Here is a 22,784-nt window from a genome sequence, read left to right as displayed (position 1 = left end):
CCACCAGATACTACAACAGCTCCACCAGATACTACAACAGCTCCACCAGAAACAAAGCTCCACCACAAGCTCCACCAGATCTCAATCTCCACCATCGCTCCCACGCCACAATACCTCCACCATAAACACTCCACCAGATACGACAACAGCTCCACCAGATATTACAACAGCTCCACCAGATACTACAACATCTCCACCAGATACTACAACAGGTCCACCAGGCACTACAACAGGTCCACCAGATACTACAACAGCTCCACCAGATACTACAACAGCTCCACCAGATATTACAACAGCTCCACCAGATACTACAACATCTCCACCAGATACGACAACAGCTCCACCAGATATTACAACAGCTCCACCAGATATTACAACAGCTCCACCAGATACTACAACAGCTCCACCAGATACGACAACAGCTCCACCAGATATTACAACAGCTCCACCAGATACTACAACATCTCCACCAGATACTACAACAGGTCCACCAGGCACTACAACAGGTCCACCAGATACTACAACAGCTCCACCAGATACTACAACAGCTCCACCAGATACTACAACAGCTCCACCAGATACTACAACAGCTCCACCAGATACTACAACAGCTCCACCAGATACTACAACAGCTCCACCAGATATTACAACAGCTCCACCAGATACTACAACATCTCCACCAGATACTACAACAGGTCCACCAGATACTACAACAGCTCTACCAGCAACTACAACAGGTCCGTCAGACACTACAACAGCTCCACCAGCAACTACAACAGGTCCACCAGATACTACAACAGATCCACCAGGCACTACAACAGCTCCACCAGATACTACAACAGGTCCACCAGATACTACAACAGCTCTACCAGCAACTACAACAGGTCCACCAGATACTACAACAGCTCCACCAGCAACTACAACAGGTCCGTCAGACACTACAACAGGTCCACCAGACACTACAACAGCTCCACCAGATACTACAACAGGTCCGCCAGACACTACAACCGGTCCGACAGACACTACAACAAGTCAGCCAGACACTACAACAGGTCCGCCAGACACTACTACTGGTCCGCCAGGCACTACAACGGGTCCACCAGATACTACAACAGGTCCACCGGACACTACGACAGGACCGTCAGTCACTACAACAGGATCGCCAGACACTACAACAGGTCTTCCAGCTGCTATTCATTTTTTTTATTAATTTTTACAAGATTATCTTGTTGCTTTGGGGTGGGGATAATATCCTGTAGGTTTGTGTGGTAATTTTATGCTCGAAACCATTAGCTAAGGTGTAATTTTATCAGGTATAAATTGTTTGTCTTTTTTTTTGTGTTTTTGATACTATACAGAACCTCCACCTACAACAACGGTTGCTCCAACCACAACGACAGGTCCAACCACAACAACAGCTCCAGCTACAACAACAACAGGTCCTACAACAACAGCTGTACCAGGTAAAATAGCAACTATTCCAGGTAAAACTACAGCTATGTCAGACAAAACAACAGCTATGACAGGCAATGCGTTTAAAATACATGTTCGCTGATTCAAAAAGCAATCCACATCCGTTCCATGTGAAATCTAGCTGGCAACCGCCACCACAACCATCAGTGGCGCTAGAAAATAACCTTGAACGCACTAAACTTGAGATTGCTAACTTTGTTTTTTCCGATACAAAAGACAACCTTACAGCGAAACAAAGACAAACGCTCAAAGCTCTTAGCGCTAACAGCGAAATAATCCTTAAAAAAGCCGACAAAGGGACGACTACAGTTGTTATGGATACCGCTAACAAAATTCAAGAAGGTTATGAACAAGTCTCTAACGAGAAATTTTATAAACCTCTTGAAGAACCGATAGTATCCCAGACAGCCGCTAAAGTCAAAACAATAGTCAACACGCTGTTCTCTAACGGACACATTGACAAAATGACTTACAAATGGCTCAACTCAGGCCAAAATCCACCGAGAATACCAGAGTTTTATACGCTGACCAAAATACATAAACCAACTCCGGTCGGCAGACCCATAGTTTCTGGTAGCGGTGGTCCAACAGAACGAATTTCTAGTTTTGTTGATTCGCTTTTACGACCTATCGCCAAAAAGCAAGAGTCATACATCAAAGACACCACTGATTTTATAAACTTCATTGAAAACACTCCACTTCGAGCCAACGCGGTTCTAGTTACTTTAGACGTTTGCTCTCTCTACACTAACATTCCCCAAGAAGAAGGAATAAGTGTTGTTTGTCAATATTATTAAGAGCATTATCAGTAGAAACCTCCGATCCCAACATCATTCTTGGGAGACCTCATGAGACTGATCCTAAAAGAAAACTCTTTTAAATTCAACGACAAACATTATTTGTTAACGCACGGAATCGCTATCGGCACCAAAATGGCCGTAGCCTTCGCAGTCATTTTTATGGCTCACATCGAAAAAGAGCTACTCCTAGCCAGCCCACACAAGCCTATCCTCTGGTAAAGATTTATTGATGACATATTTTCAGTGTGGACTCTATCCGAGCGAGAAATCAGCGACTTTGTCGACTTCGCTAATTTATTCCACGCTACTATCAAATTCACGCATGAAATGTCATCAGAAAAAAATGTTTTCCTTGACACTGAAGTTTTCAAAGGACCGCGGTTCACTGACAGCAAAACTCTGGATGTTCAAACTCATTTCAAGCCTACAGAAACTTTCCAATATACGCACTTCTCTTCGTGTTACCCTTTCAGTGTTAAAAAAGGTTTTATCAAAGGAGAGGCCTTGCGTTTACTGAGAACAAACTCGGTTAAAGAAATTTTCGAGTTACGAAAACTAGAATTTCTGAGTCGATTACTCGAGCGAGGTTACCCTCGGGAACTCGCCGAAGAAATCTTAGCCGAAGTAGACTTCTCATCACGATCTGAGGCGTTAATTAACAAAACTGCAACATCCAACAATGTTTTGCCATTTGTCACTACTTTCAACCTGGCTGCCCCGAATCTTAAAAAGATTCTCATGAAACACTGGCATCTCATAACTGAGAACAACAAACTCGCTCAAACATTTTCTAAACCTCCAATTGTCGCTTATTGGAAGGACAAATCTCTGAAAGACATTTTAGTCAGAGCAAAAATTCCTTCCCAGATTTAACAACATCATTTGGGAGTTATGTACGGTAAGGGTCGAGTGACAATATTATAAAACAGCTATGACAGGCAGGCAACATCTTTACCATGCCAAAAAGGCCATGTCAGGTAAAATAATAGCTACGCGAAGTATAAAAATAGTTATAATTAATTGCCAGGTAAATAAACAGCGATTTCAGGTAAAACAACAGCTTTTTCAGGTAAATCCTTCTTGGCAAGGCCTTCTAGGTAGAATTACATCACAATAGCTTATTTTAGGCCAACGTTGCAAAGAAGCGTAAAAACATTAATGATAGTTTGATGAATGAATTTTTTACTTTATCGAGCGCTTATGAATTTTATTCTTTAAAATGAAATAAGATAAACTGAGACATACAGACAAACAGACAGACAGATTGATAGACTTTATTTTATAAACAAGATTATTGATACGTACCTGAATACTAATTAATTGAGTGGCCTCTTTGACATAAATGGTGTTGGGGGACGGGGGTCCCTAGTGGGAGGTGAAGGGCCTCCCCACCTTGACGTAGGAAGTCAACTCTACTTTTACTAAAAGTCAGTTTACCGTTAACCATGTTTGTTGCCACAGACAACTCGTTGTCCATATACTGTGAGACATTGATGCATCTGAAGCCGTGGGCGAGTTAAATACCTTAATTGCAGCCTCCGCTTGCAGCCCCTCTTTTATACTCATGACAATGGAGACTTCTGCACGTTGCTAACACTTTCGCCAAGTTCTTTATTAACCTCTAGAGTCGTTGGTCATCAAAATATAGGTTGTAAGAACAGTTTACAATAACCTCTCATCAAATGAGAGAAACGCCTTATGCGTCAAGCATGTGGCGTTAATAATAAAACTGGCGTTATGGATGTGTGGCATATAGTTGCCTCTTTATACATTATCAGTATGCAAAAGCTATGCTCTATGCGCAACAAAGGGTAAGTTCCACTGACAATGAAATACTCAACTCCAAAAAACTCCCACCTTCGACTTTGTTCCCAAGATCCTTATGACAAATAACCTACATGTGGAAAGTCTTTCGCTCCAGCATGCAGTTGGCCAACAGAAACCGTTTATCATGTAGCAGGGGATTTTTCGGGGATTAAGCTCTATGGCTGAGCGGGAACTGCCCTGCCACCTTCCGGGATCTTTTATATCAAGTGGACCAAAACATCATCAAGGAAAATGGTGTTTAATGGAGATCTTAACCCACTCGCTTACAGGCAGAACTCATGATAAAAGTCATCACAAAAAGGACAATTGTCAAAAATGAGTTGTAACCAATAGCGTTTCGACAACTCAGTTTGACTTACGTAAGCTATACAAATATAGAAATTCTAAAGATATTTCTTTTCACGCCCTTAAAACCTGGAGCTCATTTCTTATTCGAAGGCTTTGTTCTAAGAGCAGGTGCAAAACACCTAAACACGAACTTTACGATTACAGAATATTGTGTTGTTTCAAAATTTACCTTTTTACCCAAAAAATGTTCCGTAACAATCATGAATTATCCGATAAGTCACCAAATACAACCGAATTTAGCTGTGTACGTCTACTTCCCGTGCAGGGGAATACATAATGGGCTTTGGCTTACAACCTAGTAACATATATACATAGCGGGCTTTGTAATATCCTGACAACCGTTCATGTCTTCATCATCCAACGTGTCACGGACTTGTCATGATTGCCTGGGTTTACAGACGAATATGAGGAGTCACTATATGGGCAGAATTTCCTTTTCGTTGGATACGTCGAAGAACAAATGATGTTCTAATACAAAGGATTTGTACCTAAACTTCATGAGAGGCACGTTGTCACTGTTGGTAGGGTCACATCATATTGTAGTCTGTAAACAGTCTCTTCTTTGAGGAAAAGGGGGAAACGAAATAGCCGCGAGCGAAGGGAATGAGGAAAGACAGTCTCAGTATATTCCCGCCCGTAACCAGGTAGCCCTCACCCTCTTCTCGCTCTCCGTAATTTGTCTTGAATCTTTCTCCGACTATTGACCCTGTTAACAGACTGTTTGTCTCTGACCTGCCACTCCATGACATTTACTACAAGGGTAATAGTGCACAGCTTTCCTTCTCATCATCAGCCCTTTCAACTGCAAGGCAAAATCTCCCGTACTTTCACCTATTACGCCTCTGCAATGTTCCCTAATTCAGATTCACTTGCTCTATCTAGCACAATGTATTTGTTTTTGTTTGTCTTTGTTTGCCAACTCTTCTTACAGACGATACAGATGGCGAAGGCCAGAGACATTATCTGTTGGTCATGTTGAAATTTCTCTTTAAAGAACTTGAGACTGACGATCAAAGGCAAACGGTTCGGTGGTTATAAAAAACGCATCTTCCCAGGCTACCTTTGGTGCCATGAACGACGACAAACCTAATGGGTAATTTCAGTAGTTTCTCTGATAACCCGTAAACAAGGGTTACATTACCTCATTCACAACTCGTGAAACGGAACCTGAGCCTGATAGAGACCAACTTGATGCTCCAAAGAGTCCTGCGTTGTCCTTCCATACTATCCCGCAAGGCACCAAATGCTCGATAAAAGTCTCCATTTGAAAATGTCCTACCCTGCTCTCAACATCGAGAACACTGGTAGCACACTCAGAGGACGTTTCCGCGAACAGCCTTGAAACACTGGGCAAAATTTAACAAGTTTACCCGTCTTACAGGATTTCATTGGGAATTATCACAAAAAACTTAAGCTGGACAGTCAACAAGTAATGAAAAGTGGTGTAGATATGTCTAATTTTTAAACTTGGAACAACTCATATCACGTCTGCTATTCCTATCCCGTCCTATCCTATATCTCTCCATGCCATAAGGCACATAAGGCTTTGATTGACATTCTCTTTCCACCCACTACGATTTGCTGCAAGGGCTCTGACATTCGCCCATGACTGCCACCCAGCTGTTTGCCTTTCATCTTCAACCATCCTCCTCCATGTTGTTTTCGGTCGACCCGGTCTTCTTCTCCCTTCTGGCCTCCACTCCAAAGCTGTGACACAATGTTCCTCTCTGCCTTTCCTCATTATATGATTTATTTTTCCACTGACAGTCTTAAAGTAGTATCTATCCTTAAGTTTAAGAATTGGCTGCTACTTCAATAAAAAAATTAATGTCTCTTTAAACATGGTGTTCTAGTTCTCTTTAGCTGTCCTCGTAAAATGAGACTCTGAGGAGAGATAAGTTACTGATAACCATTGCCTGTCAAAAATATTATAATATACAAATATTACGCGCATGACATATTTGGTGTCTTGTATAACACCAAGACCTATACAAATGGTCTGAAATATTTATATCACCTCAGAGGGAAAATTGAAATTTTTATTTTGTACCGATAAAATTAAACAAGAAAAGCATATTCTTTGGACAAATTACATCACGTTTATCTTATAGTTGCACAAATTCTCAGTGAGGAAATTTCAAATAAAACGATATTTTTGGTGCATGGAGTATGGCCAAACTTGGGTAGTCTGAAGTAATAAGAAATGCCCTTACAATTGTGTGTGCTTGGTACTATGCACCATAAGATGCTTTCGAAATTTAGGGCGTTAACCTCTTCCTCGGTAAATAAACTTTGACAATTTAAAAATTAAAGAACATATACCAATTAAGTAAAAATTGTCCTTTTAATATTGTGCATGTTTAATTCTCTGACCAGCAGGCCTGTCGTTCTTTGAGCAAGATTGTCTGGACTCACACAATAACTTTCGATCACTGCACTCGGCATTTACACCCATGACCTGGAATAGAGACATTGCAAACGGGGCAAGAACCTGGGCTCAATTTCTTCTTCAGAACCAATCATTGCTACACGAAGTCGCCGTCTTAAACAGCCAAAATCTTGGAGAAAATCTCGGGCGTGTATTCACCTCACCAGCACAACCAATATGTAGCAATGCATCTGAAACTTCATGCGTGAACTGCAGTCAAGTAGTAACAGAATGGTACAATGAAATTTCAAACTACAATTTCGATACAGGAACGGCAATCAATTCAAGTCTACCATGGCTTCATTTTACACAGATTGTTTGGAGAAGTTCTACTGAGCTTGGGGTGGGTGTGGCTTCTGGAGGCGGACATCACTATGTAGTGGCCCGTTACAAGCCAAGAGGAAATGTGGATGGAACTTTCGACAGGAATGTGCCACGACTTCTGCCACCAACAAGTTCGTAAACAAAATCAGTGTTATTTATGGGATCGTTTATTTATAATTGATGAGAGTTGTGTGTATGTGTATGTTTTTGTGAGAAAGTACGTAATGTTTTAGAATACGTACTCTACTTGTATACAACCAATTAAAATTTTTCTTCAGGTTGAAATGCAATTTTTCCTTTTTGCGAGTTGTTTTGTAATGTCTGTGTCAGGGCCGTAACCAGACCTTTACACTGAGACGAGGCAAGAATTTGCTATGGGGTTCTTTGGGTATGCCCTCCAGAAAATTTTGAAGGTCTGAACTCTTTCAGAGACATTTTTCATGAGGTATTTCTTGAGAGAAAACAATCTTGTTCAACTTGGGATTATTTTTCCAACAAAACAAATTTTGTTTTTAATTTTGGGTAAAAATCTAGACGAGGCAAGTGCCTCGTCTTGCCTCTTTCAAGCTACGGCCCTGGTTTGTGTTCGTATTGGCTGAGAATTGTTTCATAAGGCAACCTCTTGAATCCCTCTTGAGCGACCTCACTTTTCAGTAGATTTATTGTTGTGAAATGTTTTTTTAGTTTATTTGTAGATGTAACTGTATATCGAATGATAACTTGTTTGCATCTTAGATGTAACATGGCATGTGTGTTTGTAGTATATGTTGTCACAGTGAAAGCAAACCTCGTAAAGTGGATAAATGCACAAAGTAAGATTAAGCAACAGCTGCCAGTATATTTGCAGATCCAAATTGCGCTTTTCAAATTGTCATCGTCATTTTAAACAAGCATTTAATCTTTTATCTAGCCCCCCCTACGACAACCGGTCCACCAGATACTACCACAGGACCGCCAGATACTACAACAGGTCCACCAAATACTACAACAGGTCCACCAGATACTACAACAGCTCCACCAAATACTACAACAGGTCCACCAGATACTACAACAGGTACCACAACAGGTCCACCAGATACTACAACAGCTCCACCAAATACTACAACAGGTACCACAACAGGTTCGCCAGATACTACCACAGGTCCTCCAGATACTACAACAGGACCGCCAGATACCACAACAGCTCCACCAACAACGCCGCCATTTTGTTTGGCAAATCGACAACCTGTCACTCAAGAGGAGGTTGCAAATTCCGTTTCATTGGTTATTCCGAATTTGTCTATTCCAGAGGTTTGTAATGTTTAAAACTCAGGTTTTTATTTGTATTGTAAGTATATGAGAAAATGATTATGAAGAAAATAAGTGTAATATAAGGATATTGCTTGCCTATTTGGTTTGGAAATTTCTAGGTATTTTTTGTATGGTTAAAGTGCCACATGTAGGGAGAGCTTGTTGTTGGTTCTTACCTTGCTCGGAGGTTTTTTCTCAGGCTACTACGGTTTTCCTCTAGCCGGAAAAAAATCAACATTTCCAAACTCCAATTCGACATGGATAGAGCTGAGGCATGAAAACCAGCTAGGACTTCATTTCAAATTGAGTTAATGGAATATCACATATCTCATTTAAAAATATTCTAAGCTGGCATGTCTAACAGGTAAAAATAAACTTGAATCGCGCCCCCTGGTACATCTTTGGTACTCTGATAAACCTTATATGAGAGGTAGGTAAAGTCTGCTTCGAGCCTAGTGGCCCATACAGGCCGGAGCTTATCCCGGTTTCGGTAGTATTAAGCGACTAGGAGTATTGCTACTTCCCTCTCGATGGGATGTTAGTCCATCGCAGGGTTACCCCCAGCAGTAAATTCGCCGGTACATGAGAGGTGTGTTTCCAAATTTATGAAGAGTATCCCGTCTCTTTGATTTGGGAGTTCTGTCCCCGGGAAGATATAGAGGAATAGAAACAACGCGGTTTCTTTTATCCGGAATATTGACTTAATCATTAACAATTTAAATGCTACAAATTATATAGTTTCATTTTGTTTTTCAAAACGCAAGTCGCAAATACCCTGTTATGTTGAACACATTTTTATGTTTTGTGTAACATTTAGCCATATCTAAAACGCCATCCTACAGTAAAAATCCGCGTATAAGAACACCTATTTTGACGGTTCAGGCTGATTTGGTTCTTATATAAAGGGTTATAATCTGCAAAATCAGCCTGTAAGTGTTCTTAAGTGTTCTTAAAAAAGTTTCTTAAAATAAGAAACAAACTAGGCTACCAATAGATGAAATCAATATATATACACACAATTGTATTTTAATTTTAATAAAATTGATAAATCAAGGCAATACTGTACTGTTATTGGGGTGGAACTATTATGTGTGCAATGAAAAGTACTGTTGATCTTTGATATTTTTCCATATAAGAACAACTTTCATTTTTCAGGCTGAATGTGTTCTTATATAAATGGTACTTTATTTCCTAAAATCAGGCCTGGGTGTTCTTAATCCACTTGTTCTTATACGCGGGTTTTTACTGTATTCGAAGAGTGTTTGTAATATTTACGATAACGTATTTGTCATTTATCGTCTTTTTGACCAGACAAGTGCAATGGGTAATGTCTTATATTTGTTTTAGCACCAAATATGGTCAAATTCGTCATGTCATTTAGCGATGCAATCGATTTAATTTAATGTGAAGAAAGAGAACATTCTGCCTTTTTCTTGCAGTGGTGCGATAGGGAGGGAAATTTTACAGAAGTACTTGCTGTAAGTGTTGCAAACTTCTGCAACACGACAGGATCATGTCCTACCGAGTAAGTTTTACAGCAGCAATAACTTTTTTTAAAGAGACCACGTACTTAACTACATAACGTTTAAAAACAAGAAGAACCATTATAATAAAGACAGCTAAGAACGAAAATCCGGGTCATAACCCTTTGGACGCTTAATCGCCCTTTTGCCTACAAATGGCCTTTGCCTTCACCTCCTCTTCTCCCCCCTCCCCACCCGCAACACAGTATTTTTGACGTCGATCCATCCATGTCAGGCTCAGTAGTTCAAAATTACTCCGAGGGGACAAGGAAGGGTTTTTAAAAAATGGAATAACGACTACGCACTTGAAAAGAATTTGCCACAAGTTGGCGTTCCGTTAAGTGTTCCAAGGACGTTTGGCCAGGATTGCCATCTTGAAAGAAGCATGCAGAAAAACTTTGCTATAAACTAACCGCGTTTTAGAATTTAAGAATATAAACTTGCAGCTCTTTAGTTATTATACTGGTTTAGTATGTACATGTATTTGTCTAAAATATAGATATAAATGTTAATACATTGAGTAGGTGCTTTCACTGTCACTGTCACGTGACAGCCATCTGGCGGCCATCTTTGATCTCGTGTGGCGTGAAACTCCGAAATTCAAAATGCTCTATCTTAAAGACGGCGAATGCTATCGAGCTAAAAACCTTCACAAAGATATTTATTAAGGACGTCTAATAGTCAGTGAAGGATAAAAACTCAGGGGCCTTGCGATTCTGGATTTTAGAATTTTGATAAGGTCACGTGAAAACCAAGAATACAAACTAATTGCGTACTTTTTTCTGGCTTCAAGACCAACCTCATCTGATGTGGAGGTCGTGATACTTCCAGGTTTTCCCAGAGTAAACAGCCCACTGGAGCTCAGGTTCCTTATTCGCCTACGGACTGCAATGAATGCGTCTGTTACGTTGCCCAAAGAAGAGTTGAATACGGCTTTGGAATCGTTTCTGCGAAACATTAGCGACACGTTTGGTATAGAATTTACAGGTAATCAGTTAATTTTATCTCGATGTTGGAGTTGAATATGCCTGATTATATATTTCTCAATGCGATGTTCAACTTCTTTTTGTTTTGCTTAAAAAAGAAACACAGGGAGCTGATTGATGTAAAGATACATTAAGAGGCCACTGGTAGTACCCTTTTAGTTGTATTCAAATATGCAGGACCTTAATACCAAATAACAGATGAATAACGTGCCGCCAAAGTGCATTCTTAAGAAACTCGCTATCCAGAACGTTAAACTGGATTGTTGAATCAAAGAATAGATAAAACTGGAATCAAGTTGCTTACTTAGGCAAAATAAAGGAACACGACATATTCTTTCTATTTTTAACATTTCAAAGACACTATCAAAATACCTCTTCTCTTTTTATGTTTTTAACTTCTTACAGTTGATGGGAACTTTACAGAGTGGGGTCCCTGGGGACCTTGCAGTGCCCCTTGTGCAGGTGGTACTCAAATGCGATTCCGGAACTGTACCAATCCACCACCGATCAACAATGGCTCAGACTGCCAAGGACCTCGCAACGAAACACAGCAATGTAACGTACAGCCTTGCCCAGGTAATGAGGTTCACCTTTCCATAAGTATGGCATTTTCAAAGAGGGTGGATAAAGGTTGATCCAATTGGTGTTTATTTCCTTTGCCTGTGTATTTTTATTTTCTATGTTTTATCCATACATCCATGCATACTGGATTCAAGATCTGGAATGCATTACCAGACGATCTGAAACACGAAAAATCCATGAGAGTTTTTAAAAAGAAACTAGAATCTTTCAATATCTCTGACGATTTTTAGAATAGTTTGTAAACACGTTTGATCCTTTTTGTTCATAGCTATTTATATAGATAATTGTATATTAACTTATATTGTAATCTAGTCACTATTTTTTAATGTTATCAATATAGTAATTGACGGCTTTTGTGAAAAACAAAAGTGGATTTTTTTGTAATTTTTGAACAAAGCTACCGTCGTTAATTAAAGTTTTCTATCTATCTAACTAACCCATCCATCCATTTATCCATCCATCCATCCATCCCTCCCTCCCTGCCTTTCTCCTTCTCATTGCATGCGATCATTCACCAACTGATCCACACACTCTACAGCCATGCATCGAGCCACTCAAGACAAAACAGAGCTAGAATAAACCAAAAAGTCCAGATACAGTTAGATATTCATGATCAAGAGGCTACCAAAACGCCCGTTGTAGAAACTGTCAATAATACTCTTTAAATCAACGACAAAGTAAATAATGTCATTGTTTTTAAAAGAATCGATTAAAACAACACGTCATTTGTTCTCGTTTGCTGGGTCGTATTGTCAGCCGAATCAACTTCAAATGTGACTTTTGAGGAAATACTGTCTGAAAATCAAGACAAAAACTAACAGGTATTCTATGTGAACATTTTTGACCCTAGAACATTTATATATAATTATGTTGTATTTTATAAGCAAATCTTTAGAATAGGTTAGATCGAGTGTAGTTTCAGTGTTGTGTACCGAATGAACCTGTCAAGAAGATCACATATAAACTTGTTGTTGTTACTGTAAGCGTCGGCGAGCGGGTCTCAAGGATTACTTTGTATTTTCTCTCCTTCCAAGCGTGTGTCCCACCTGGAGCTTTCCTCACCGGAACAAGTGGAGTATTTTCCAGCCCAAATTTTCCAAACAATTTCTTAGCAAACAGTAATTGTACCTGGAACATCACAGTTCCTAGTGGGCTCATCATCAAAGTAAGCTTCTTCAACTTCACTTTGGAACCAAATCAAAATACAGCGTGTATTGGAGAGCAACCTGGAGCCCGTGTTTCTATCACAAATGTTGCTTCAGATAATGGACGTGAAGACTTTCAGCTGTGTGGTCAAAACCTTCCTAGTCCAGTGTACTCTGAGGGGAATTCCATTCAAGTGAGATTGGCATCTCTCAGCAATGTATACTCAGGGTTTAATGCATCTTACGAAGCAATTGATGGAGCAGAATGTAAGTGTTTTTTGTTTTGTGCACACTGAACCTAAGGTGATGAGAAAAGCGGTATATCGTTTTCCCCAGAGAGGAAGATCTAATTTAAATGGGCCCGATTGGATGGGTTTGACATATCTAGGGAATGGCAGCTTTTTCAGCAAGTAACAGCTAACTGATTCAGTAAATAGGTCCTTAAACACTGCTCAGACTGTTTTCAGTTTCTAAAAACGAGCAAAAATGTTTTCTTATCTCCTCAAAGAGATAAAACAGAAATATCGCAAAACTCATTTTACGTCATTTTGGAAATAAAGTAGTAAACTAAAAGCGGCTTTAAAATTTCCGCCAGTTTAATTCATTGTGATTAATTAATCAAGTAACTTTATTTTACGAGGATAAGTAAAACACATAACAGTCTTACGACTGATAAACCTGTGGCTTCCGGATTCCCTTTCGAATTGGAATCAAGATAGATTGTGTTTTGTGACGTGAAGAAACCGGAGAAACCGGAGAAAAGTCCACGGATCAAGGACAATGTTTAAGCTAAACAGCTAACAAGAAATCTTATCTGCCGCTTAAGCGTTTATTTGTTACAGATTGAAAGGCAAATTTTGTAGAAATTATTTATTAAGTGTCCGCACACTAAAATGCAATGTGATTATTTTCTTTAATGTTCTAGTATGTCCGAACACAACTCTGAATGAAACAACTGGCGTTATCAGCACTCCCTTTTACCCGAGGCTTTATCCAGATAACCAGGCTTGCCAATGGACACTCACAGCAGAACCGGGGAAACGCATTCGGCTGGTCACTGGCTTCTTCAACATTCAACAGTGCGGACCGCCAGGAGCTTGCACATGTGACTTCTTTGAAGTTCAAAATGCCATTGCAGATCGTAATACAAGTGAAAGAATATGCGGTGCTCAGGACAGTATAACATTTGTTTCGATTACAGAGAGCATGACGGTGTTGTTCGTTTCCGATAGTACCAGAACCAAGCAATACGATGGATTCATGGCCACTTATTCTCAATTCAGCATTCCCACGACTCCCCCGTGTAAGTAAAAAAAATTTGCGAAGATTTCAACCGTGCAAAAAAGAAATGTTTATTTACGTTTATATCTTTAATGAAATTTTATAGCTTCTGCCCCATGTGATTGAAGTGGCAGTCCAATAATGAGTCCAATAAAGCCCAAAACTCATTTATCAATCCTTGTATTATTTTCCCGTCCATCCCGTTAGCCCTTGCATCCATGCATCCATGCATCCGTGCATCCGTGCATCCGTGCATGCATGCATGCATCAATCCATCCATGCATCCATGCATCGATCCATCCATTCATGTAGTCATGCATGCATGTATGCATACATGCATGCACCCGTCCGTCCATCCATCTTTTCATGTAGTCATGCATGCGTACATTCATCCGTCCGTCCGTCCGTCAATTCATCCATCCATCCATAATGATTTATTTTGCCAATTTGTATCTCCTTCAACAGTTACAACACCAGCACCGACAACACCACCGAGTTGCCTAAGACCCCGCAGAAATGCATCACAAGAAGAAATAAACAATGCTATTACTATCATCATTCTAAATTTCACTATTCCACAGGTTTGTTACCGTTTTTCGATATAGATATATTTTCCACTACGGTTACTAGCCTAGTAAACAGACGTTTTTACTGCGCGCTCGATTTTTTCCCAGTTCAAAATGGCGTGCGTAGCAGGCGCCAGTGTAGTTTTGGGCGCGTATTTGAAAACGCGAAATGCGAGAGGCGGACACCTGTGCCAAATGCGCGCTCAAAAACTCTTGGGGCGCCGGCTAAGACACAGTATTCTGCCGGCCCTTCCTCCACATCAATGTTGTTCTGGTATAGAAAAAATAAGTAATGTATTGCCAGCTTCCTAAAATAAATTAAGAGAGTTTTGTAACCTATGTACTTACGAGATACTTGCTTGTCTCCACTTGCTTCGGTAGGTCAGTCTTTAGTCGAAAATTGCCATGTCATCTCAAAAACTTTCCCTATCCTTTTTATTTATAGTATGGGTGGATCGTGAGATCATTTTTTCAATTATATCACTTTCTTTTCCTTGTCGATCTTGCAGTGGTGCGCAATAGAAGACGACTTTAAACTGCAACTTGCCACTTTTGTCACTGACTTCTGCAATGCTGAAATTGGGCGATGTGCTAACACGTAAGTTCATCTGCTTAGATTCTTACTCTTTTTCTCTCGCTAGCACTTTTGGGTTGTCTGCCTCGTTGTTTAGGAGTATCAATAGTTCATATAGTGTGATCGTATGGGTGCGCTGGGTAGTCCTGCAAAGGACTGTTACTGGTGAATGACGTTACGACAATCTCGGCGGAAGTAAATGTAGAGTGAAGTGGAGCAGGGATGGCGCAGTGGTGAGAGCGCTCGCCTCCCACCAATGTGGTCCGGGTTCGATTCCGGCCAGATACCATATGTGGGTTGAGTTTGTTGTTGGTTCTCGTCCTTGCTCCGAGGGTTTTTCTCCGGGTTCTCCGGTTTTCCTCCCTGCACAAAAACCAACACTTCTAAATTCCAATTCGATCGGGAATCCGAGGGCCACAGGTTTGTCAGTAGAAGACTGTTACGTGCAACCCTCGTAAAACAAAGTTGATTTATTTAGTGGAGTGCTGTGAAGTAGCTGCACATGACAAGAGGCTGCTTGTAATAAACAACCTTTATTTACCTTTATTTAGACACGGTGAGGATTAAAGCTATAAGTTTATGGGGTCGAGGGCCGTGTATTCCCGATCGAATTGGAATTTGAAGTTGTTGGTTTTTGTGGAGGGAGGAAAAACGAAGTGCCCGGCGAAAAACTTTCGGAGCAAGGAGAAGAACCAACCTCAATCGCAACCCACATATGACGCCGAATCCGGGGATCGAACACAGGCCACATTGGTGGTAGGCGAGCGCTCTCACCACTGCGCCATCCTTGCATTGCTCCCCTCGGAAGACGAAATACTGACAGTTTGTTTTTCTTTTCTGTCACCAGATCGATACCATCTGATGCGGATCTTATCAATATACTTCCAGGATATCCCATTCAAAACAGTCCTTTGCGGCTCAGATTCTACGTTCGTCTGAAAGCTGGCAGAGATCAGCATGTTACGATAGACATAGACGTACTTCAAGAGATATTTGCAGCTTTCGCTCGAAACATAAGCGACACGTTTGGTGTAGAATTCACAGGTGCGTGAAACGTGACTTTGCTTGAATTTCAACAAACAACAACGGACAACAAAAACTTAATTTTACACAACCATATTATATAAATGCCTTTCACCTCCCGCAATTAGCCTTGCTATTAGAGGCGCGTGGGGGAGAGAAGAAAATAATCAAAAAAATGCAAAATGAAAATAACTTATCTACATTAAAGAACGAATAATAGTAATAAAAAAGATAATAGAGAATAACAATAGTATTACATGTAAATAACAATAACAATGAGTATAAAACTAAAATTAAGTCTACGACTGTATTCATTTCAACATAGTCATCCTCAGCTGAAAGTTAATTAAACATTGAATAACAAATTGTTTAACGTTGTAAACGAAATATCATTCCTAAAATGGCCAGTTAAGACGCTCGTACAACAAAACACTGATTAAAATAACAGCCAGACGGCCAAACGCGGGAAAATACACGTGACCAGAGTACCTGGCCAAGTCGCATGATTTGGGTTTGTATTTGATTGATTGAGATGATAACACCACTTTTAAACTTATCACACAGCATAGTGCAGCGAAGCTATATTAATTGCAGATTATTTTCGACATTCAGTCGAATAGCACTCCATCGAACTCAGTGATGGTTAGTTAAAGCCTAGAAACGGATTTAAAATCAGAGTTTAAGTACAAAAAATGACAGAATGTTCTAATTTTAACACATCAGGGGTCACAGGGTCCCCTATACCTCTCTGCAAAATGGAATCACTTTTAAATATTTGGCTTTTCACGCGTCACGAATAATTCTTAAAATGTTTTCACGTTCACTCAAAAATCATGGCGATCCCTGTTTAAACTGTTGCGCTCGGAAGGTGTAAGACCAGATATTGTGCTTGTCAAGATCACACACGCGACAAAATAGCTGACAAAAGTCCCAATCCCAACCACAGAGCTAAAACAAAGATGTACGTTTACAAGAACTACCTAATAAATCATAAATAAAGTCATGAAAAAGAAGACGATTCACGTCTAATTCAACTTTTCGTTCACAGGTCACGTTTAAGCTAAAAATTGCGTTCACGCGCACGTAAAAAGATCTTAAAATTGGGAATCACGGATCACGAAAAACCAAAAGCCCAAATCACGTTTCACGTCAAATGAATAGCCTCAATCACGCTTTACGTCAAATTAACAAATAGATTTCATTTTGCCGTGCGTCTGTTCAGTGAATAGATCACAGATGACGTCAAAATGTGGTATGAACAGAGAAGTGGCCCACGAGGCGCTAGCCGAGTGGGTCACTGATGTTCATACCACATTTTGACGTCTTCTGTGATCTATTACTGAACAGACGCACGGCAAAATGAAATCTATTTGTTTTATATAATAACACAAGACTTCAGCACACTTCTGTGTGAGCAAGGCTGCCGTACCGATGAGCTAAGTTGTTTTGATTTCACTATTAGGTTTTCGTTAACACGAAGCATTGTTAATCCGATTGAATAAACAGAAAAATGGTCAATTGAAAGTCAATAAAAAAACCAACCTTTATTCCGATTTGAAAAGTTGTTCAAATCTGTAAGCATTAACCGAAGCGTCCAACCGCAATTCGTTTGTTTTCCGTGGCGTCGTCCAACTGTACAACATCGGTCAAACTTTCATACAGATTTCGGATAATTTCTCAAATAATTAACTGTCTTCTTCAAGCTTGTTTCGCCCAGTTAAATGCTTCGAAAGGTGAACGATGCTTGGCGCATTGTTTCTCACTGAAGATTTGTAATTAAGCTGAACTTTTTTGCTTTGTTGTGGCCCCGCAAGTTTGAAAAACTTTGCCGACAACTCTGATTTGGACTATGAACTCTGATCACGCACGCGAGTCACACCACCGCGTGACGTCATCCATGTGTCTGTACTCTGATAGATCATAAGTAAGAACCAATCAAAATGCGCGTAGAATTCAGGTTATTATATAAAGTGTAAGGGACCTTGGGATCAGGTAGCAGCTCTCGCAAAGTCTCACGTAAATTGCTCTCTACCCATTGAGAAAACAACAATAACCCAACAACAAGAAAATGTTTGATTTACACAGGGTACAAATGAAAGCTTGCAGAGCTTATGGGGCCGTGTTGCAATGCTATAGAACAGTAGAACAAACAATTTGAACAATGTCGCTAGCCAACTGCTATAGTAGAAGACTAGTAGAATTACAAGCTTACTAAAACTGCAACAATACTACGCACCTGAGCTTCCCACTGCAATTGACTTAACTGTTTCTCGTTTCGTTAACAGCCGATGGAAACTTCACAAACTGGGGTCCCTGGGGACCTTGTAGTGCCTCTTGTGCACCGGGTGGTATTCAAATGCGATTTCGGAACTGTACCAATCCACCACCGATCAACAATGGCTCAGACTGCCAAGGACCTCGCAACGAAACGCAGCAATGTAACGTACAGCCTTGCCCAGGTACAGTGCCAGTTTATTAAATTTTATGAAGTATAGAAGTGAAAAATACTTTTAGGACTTTTATTTACCAAAGATAAGCCAACATTAATAATATTTTGTAATTAACACCTGATTGAAAAGAAAAAAATGTGGTCGAGGAAAAGTCTAAATCACGGATAACACGGCTCAGTGGTTCACTGTACATTTGTTATTGTCTCGTTCTTTTAAACTTTCTAAGGTATTTATAGTATTAACACAATTAGGAGTAAAGCCGCTTTGCATATTACTCGATGTTTCTTATTGTCAATGTTGTCACCCTTCCACCAAATCACACTTTTTAATTTTTTAAGTCTAAATCTCAGTATCTACTAAATTGTCATCTATCTCCTCATATTTCTTACCTTAACTTTGTACCTTCTCCGTCCTTTCTTGTCAATCTCCAGTTGATGGTAATTTCACCCAGTGGGGACTTTGGACTCCTTGCAGTCAGACTTGTGGGAACGGAACCCAGTTACGCTTTAGGAACTGTACCAATCCCCCTCCACAGCACGGCGGAAAAGATTGCGTAGGACCTCGGAATGAGACTCAAGAGTGCTTTGTTGAAGCATGCCCAGGTTATCATTTTGGATGAGTTGTTAACAGATTTAACATGAATACGCTTGGCTGGCCAGAATGTTAGAAACTAGTTTTATTCTAGCAGTAGTGTGCACAGCTTATCGAGAAGTTTAAAGCCCCACCCCCCCCCCCCCCTCACCCCAAAAAAGGAGAATAAAAACGACGTCTCAGGCCTCGATCAACTAGACCGTGACCTCTTCAACACATACCTGTACAAAAAAGTAACAACTGGGGTATAAAACTTCGTTAGGGGCAAGTCATGAGTGAACGTTTATAGTGATTATATATAGTGTCACATATCATTGCCCACAGATATGGTTTAATTATTTAAAACACACTTGGGGCTCACAAGCATTCTCTCCGTCTACGTAGACATCAAGGTCTTTAATAACAAATTTTCAGAACATTATACTAGTAAACTATTTTACCTTTTTAAATTGTGTTTCTTTGTGATTAGTTTTATGTGTGGACCTCCCTGAAAAACACGTCATGTGACGGGAGCCTCCTCTCGACAAATTATTTTATTTTATTTTTTATATAGAATCCGCATTTTCAGACAATAGTCTTAACCTAACAGTTCAGCTCAAAATGATTCTTCATATTAAGCCTATTTTCCTGATCTATTTCAGTCGATGGAAACTTCACTGAGTGGGGAGCCTGGGGTGCATGTAGTCAGACTTGTGGAAATGGGACCCAGATTCGTTTAAGGAACTGCACCAATCCTCCACCGGCGCACGGTGGCCGGGACTGCATGGGAGAGAGAAACCAAACACAAGAATGTTACACTGGAGGTTGTCCAGGTAGGTTAAAGGCGGCATGCGCAAAGCGCAAACCACAGTTCTCTCCCCCATACTGTTGTTAACATTTTTGCTGTTTTTTTTTTCATTGCAGTAGCCTGTTCCTGTTTTTGCGCTGCCTGGAAGGGGCTAATATTGCAGTGTAGTCTAGAGTAGTGTAGTGTAATGACGTGACTCTACGTGACGTAACGTAACATGACGTGACGTGACGTGACGTATAAAACGTGACGTTTTAGTGTTGTGTAGTATTGAGTTATGTTACGTGGTGTACATTTTATAGAGCCAGTTACAGCGCAGGATTTGGTTCATCTTGCCCGTGAATCTCGCCATGCATTAACATATCTTCTTGTCATTTCGGTTTTTCAGTTGATGGTAACTGGACTCAATGGACTGCATGGGGTCAGTGTAGTGTAACATGCGGCAATGGCACACAAACTCGTTACCGATCCTGCATCAATCCTCCACCGTCCAATGGTGGCCGTGACTGCCCGGGCCCGAGAAATGAAACCCAACCGTGCGAGGGTATTCCATGTACCCGTAAGTTAAGCAAATAATCTTGGGATACACGCAGTAGATTGTACTTTTGTTTATCGAATGCAGAAAATAATCAGCAGACAACGAGGCTTAAATTAGATTACTGAAAGTAGTAAAAGAAACTGGCTGAAGAAATATATGGTCATATATGTCAGCAAAAAGCCAAACATATTATCGGGAATCGATGAGAAATCTTTACGTACGTACGTACGTACGTACGTACATATTTCAGTTTTATTGTCAACTATAGACATAGACTTACTTACAGTCGGGGGAACAAGTGCCAGTTGCATGATGAAAGTTGCAAAGCAACATGACGTATTCATTCACGCGGACGGCTTTCGGAGTACTCTTGAGCGCTCGTGCTAGTTTTTGATTGGATGAAATAATTCGCACTTATTCCCCCGACTGCTTTATTTGAACATTGTTAAAAACATAATAAAAGATCTAAAACACTGGTTAACGTGTTTGCCGTGTGATGTGATAGACATTTTTAGCTACGTATGTAAATTGTCCATTTTAGATCATGTGATACTTTCTAGACTAGAGAGTTGTTCTTTTTTCCATCTGATACTTATTCATTCATTTCCGCGCGAATTTGTTTGAAGTTGAAAGAAGTTGCTCTCAAGGGTAACATCACCTGGTCTGAAATGGGACAACAAACAAACGAAGCTAAGAAGGTCTTAAATGTTTATTTCCAGCTCGGATGTATGCCTATGGCAGACTTGTTGGAGATACAACAATGAGCAGATCCAACGTGTACCAATATCGTTGCCTAAGGATTAATATTGGTGGTCAAGGATTGCCATTCTTCGTACGGCCCCACAGGAGAGTCTATGTAAGTATAAACTTGAAAGTTTTTTAAGCTTCTTTGTTAGATTAAATAAACATGTTATGTGTTGTTTCTGTGTTTACCGACCTAAACGTGTATGTACATGATTGTAACATTGGCTGCCTGCCCTTTTTAACTCTATAGTTATTTCAGGCAGCCAGACAGAAAGCCCTATTAAAAAGGGGTCGATTCCTCAGCAAAATACCTTATTTATTAAACTGCCCCGCCATCTCTGAGAAAAAAATCTTTTTGCCCAGCTAGAAAAAATGTTGGAAGAAGCCCAAGGTTTATTTCCGAAATTAATGGCCTATATAATTACCCTCAATATAATTTCTTCGACCAATAATTCATTTCCAGATTTGTCGGAATGGATTGCTACGGTTCATCAGCTACAGTATTCTCCGATTCCCTGAGCGGTTTCCTGGTGCCAGGCCTGGTTATTTCAGATTTAGGCGGTTCTACATGCAGGCACCATTCTGGTCATATATCAGCCATCTTCCCTTTAGACTGTCTGATAGCAGTAGGGCATCAAAGGTGTTTTACCAAGTCTACGCCAAGAACTTCCTAGGCGATGTGTCATCAAGCCACGCCAGGGAGTTTTTTGATCGAGCAAACAGTGACGTACAGCGTTACCAAACGAATCCTAGGATGCCAAACTTTAACGCGACCTGGGGGATGAAGGTGACATGGGTTCGACTATATCCCATTACATATCCCCTCATAACCGCGGTAAGTACACTTAAAGCTGATTTCCAGTCCGTACTGCGCAGACTCGGGTTTTTTTTTTCGTTTTTGTTTTGAATTCGTTGAAACGTTACACTTCGGTGACAGCATACATGAAGTTTTTTAGTCCGCCATTACAGTTCGTTTCCTTCAAGAGTTTCCGATGAGCTGAAACGTCGGTTTGAAATAGCGTCAAGGTTCCTCTACTCGTTATTATTTGTTCTGCAAGGATATCTGGCGTTAATAATGAAGAAAAAGGTAAGTTTGTCGCGGAATTTTTAGTTTTGCTTGTAAACATTTCTTCGTGTTGGGCTCACATAAACATTTCAGCCGAGATTGCGCAGTACGGACTGGAATTCATCTTTAACGACAACAGTCAAATCAACCCTTACTCGGGCATACGCCCCTGTGACCACTTTAACCTAGTAATTGCCTTGCTCTCCGTAAGTCTCATCGAAGCTCAGTGGATAGAGCGCCCACCCGGTATTTGAGAGGTAATTGGTTCGATTCTTGTCGGGGACTAAGATTTGTCCCAGGATGGTGACACGATGAACATTAGTTCTCTCCCCTGAGAGAAGTTCTGGCTGTTTGTTTGCCTTTAGGTGGCTGTTGATGTTTTAAGAGCTCTCACCTTTGGTATCATATTACAGCTGTACAAAAAATGATGAGAAATAA

General features: G+C 40.3%; 2 protein-coding genes across 2 annotated transcripts in view; both read left to right on the top strand.

Annotated features, from left to right (window-relative positions):
• The window catches only part of LOC144636933 (mucin-like protein), a gene marked incomplete at its 5' end in the record, with an annotated part of 58,218 nt that overhangs the window by 11,569 nt on the left and 23,865 nt on the right, over window positions 1-22,784 (top strand). Inside the window, 18 exons of the mRNA XM_078496130.1 lie at window positions 150-1,178; window positions 1,359-1,463; window positions 6,825-7,331; window positions 8,111-8,490; window positions 9,930-10,015; window positions 10,807-11,000; window positions 11,405-11,575; window positions 12,616-12,993; window positions 13,652-14,029; window positions 14,473-14,588; window positions 15,083-15,171; window positions 15,995-16,191; window positions 18,456-18,629; window positions 19,052-19,222; window positions 19,853-20,023; window positions 20,387-20,557; window positions 21,256-21,392; window positions 21,744-22,115. Coding sequence (XP_078352256.1) covers window positions 150-1,178; window positions 1,359-1,463; window positions 6,825-7,331; window positions 8,111-8,490; window positions 9,930-10,015; window positions 10,807-11,000; window positions 11,405-11,575; window positions 12,616-12,993; window positions 13,652-14,029; window positions 14,473-14,588; window positions 15,083-15,171; window positions 15,995-16,191; window positions 18,456-18,629; window positions 19,052-19,222; window positions 19,853-20,023; window positions 20,387-20,557; window positions 21,256-21,392; window positions 21,744-22,115 — 4,826 coding nt within the window. The remainder of the gene's footprint in view (window positions 1-149; window positions 1,179-1,358; window positions 1,464-6,824; window positions 7,332-8,110; window positions 8,491-9,929; window positions 10,016-10,806; window positions 11,001-11,404; window positions 11,576-12,615; window positions 12,994-13,651; window positions 14,030-14,472; window positions 14,589-15,082; window positions 15,172-15,994; window positions 16,192-18,455; window positions 18,630-19,051; window positions 19,223-19,852; window positions 20,024-20,386; window positions 20,558-21,255; window positions 21,393-21,743; window positions 22,116-22,784) is intronic.
• Window positions 1,526-2,326, top strand: LOC144634163 (uncharacterized). Its single transcript, XM_078493053.1, has one exon. It carries the CDS (start codon window positions 1,530-1,532, stop codon window positions 2,268-2,270), a length of 741 nt encoding a protein of 246 aa, XP_078349179.1. The 5' UTR covers window positions 1,526-1,529; the 3' UTR covers window positions 2,271-2,326.

This window comes from Oculina patagonica, chromosome 13 (genome assembly GCF_052425735.1).
Source record: "Oculina patagonica isolate OP01 chromosome 13, crgOcupat, whole genome shotgun sequence".
NCBI lineage: Eukaryota > Metazoa > Cnidaria > Anthozoa > Scleractinia > Oculinidae > Oculina > Oculina patagonica.
This window is presented reverse-complemented; position numbering and strand designations above follow the sequence as displayed.

Bases quoted from the DNA above. Each gene is read 5' to 3' on its own strand.
- LOC144634163 (XM_078493053.1), top strand. From the start codon at position 1,530: ATGCGTTTAAAATACATGTTCGCTGATTCAAAAAGCAATCCACATCCG.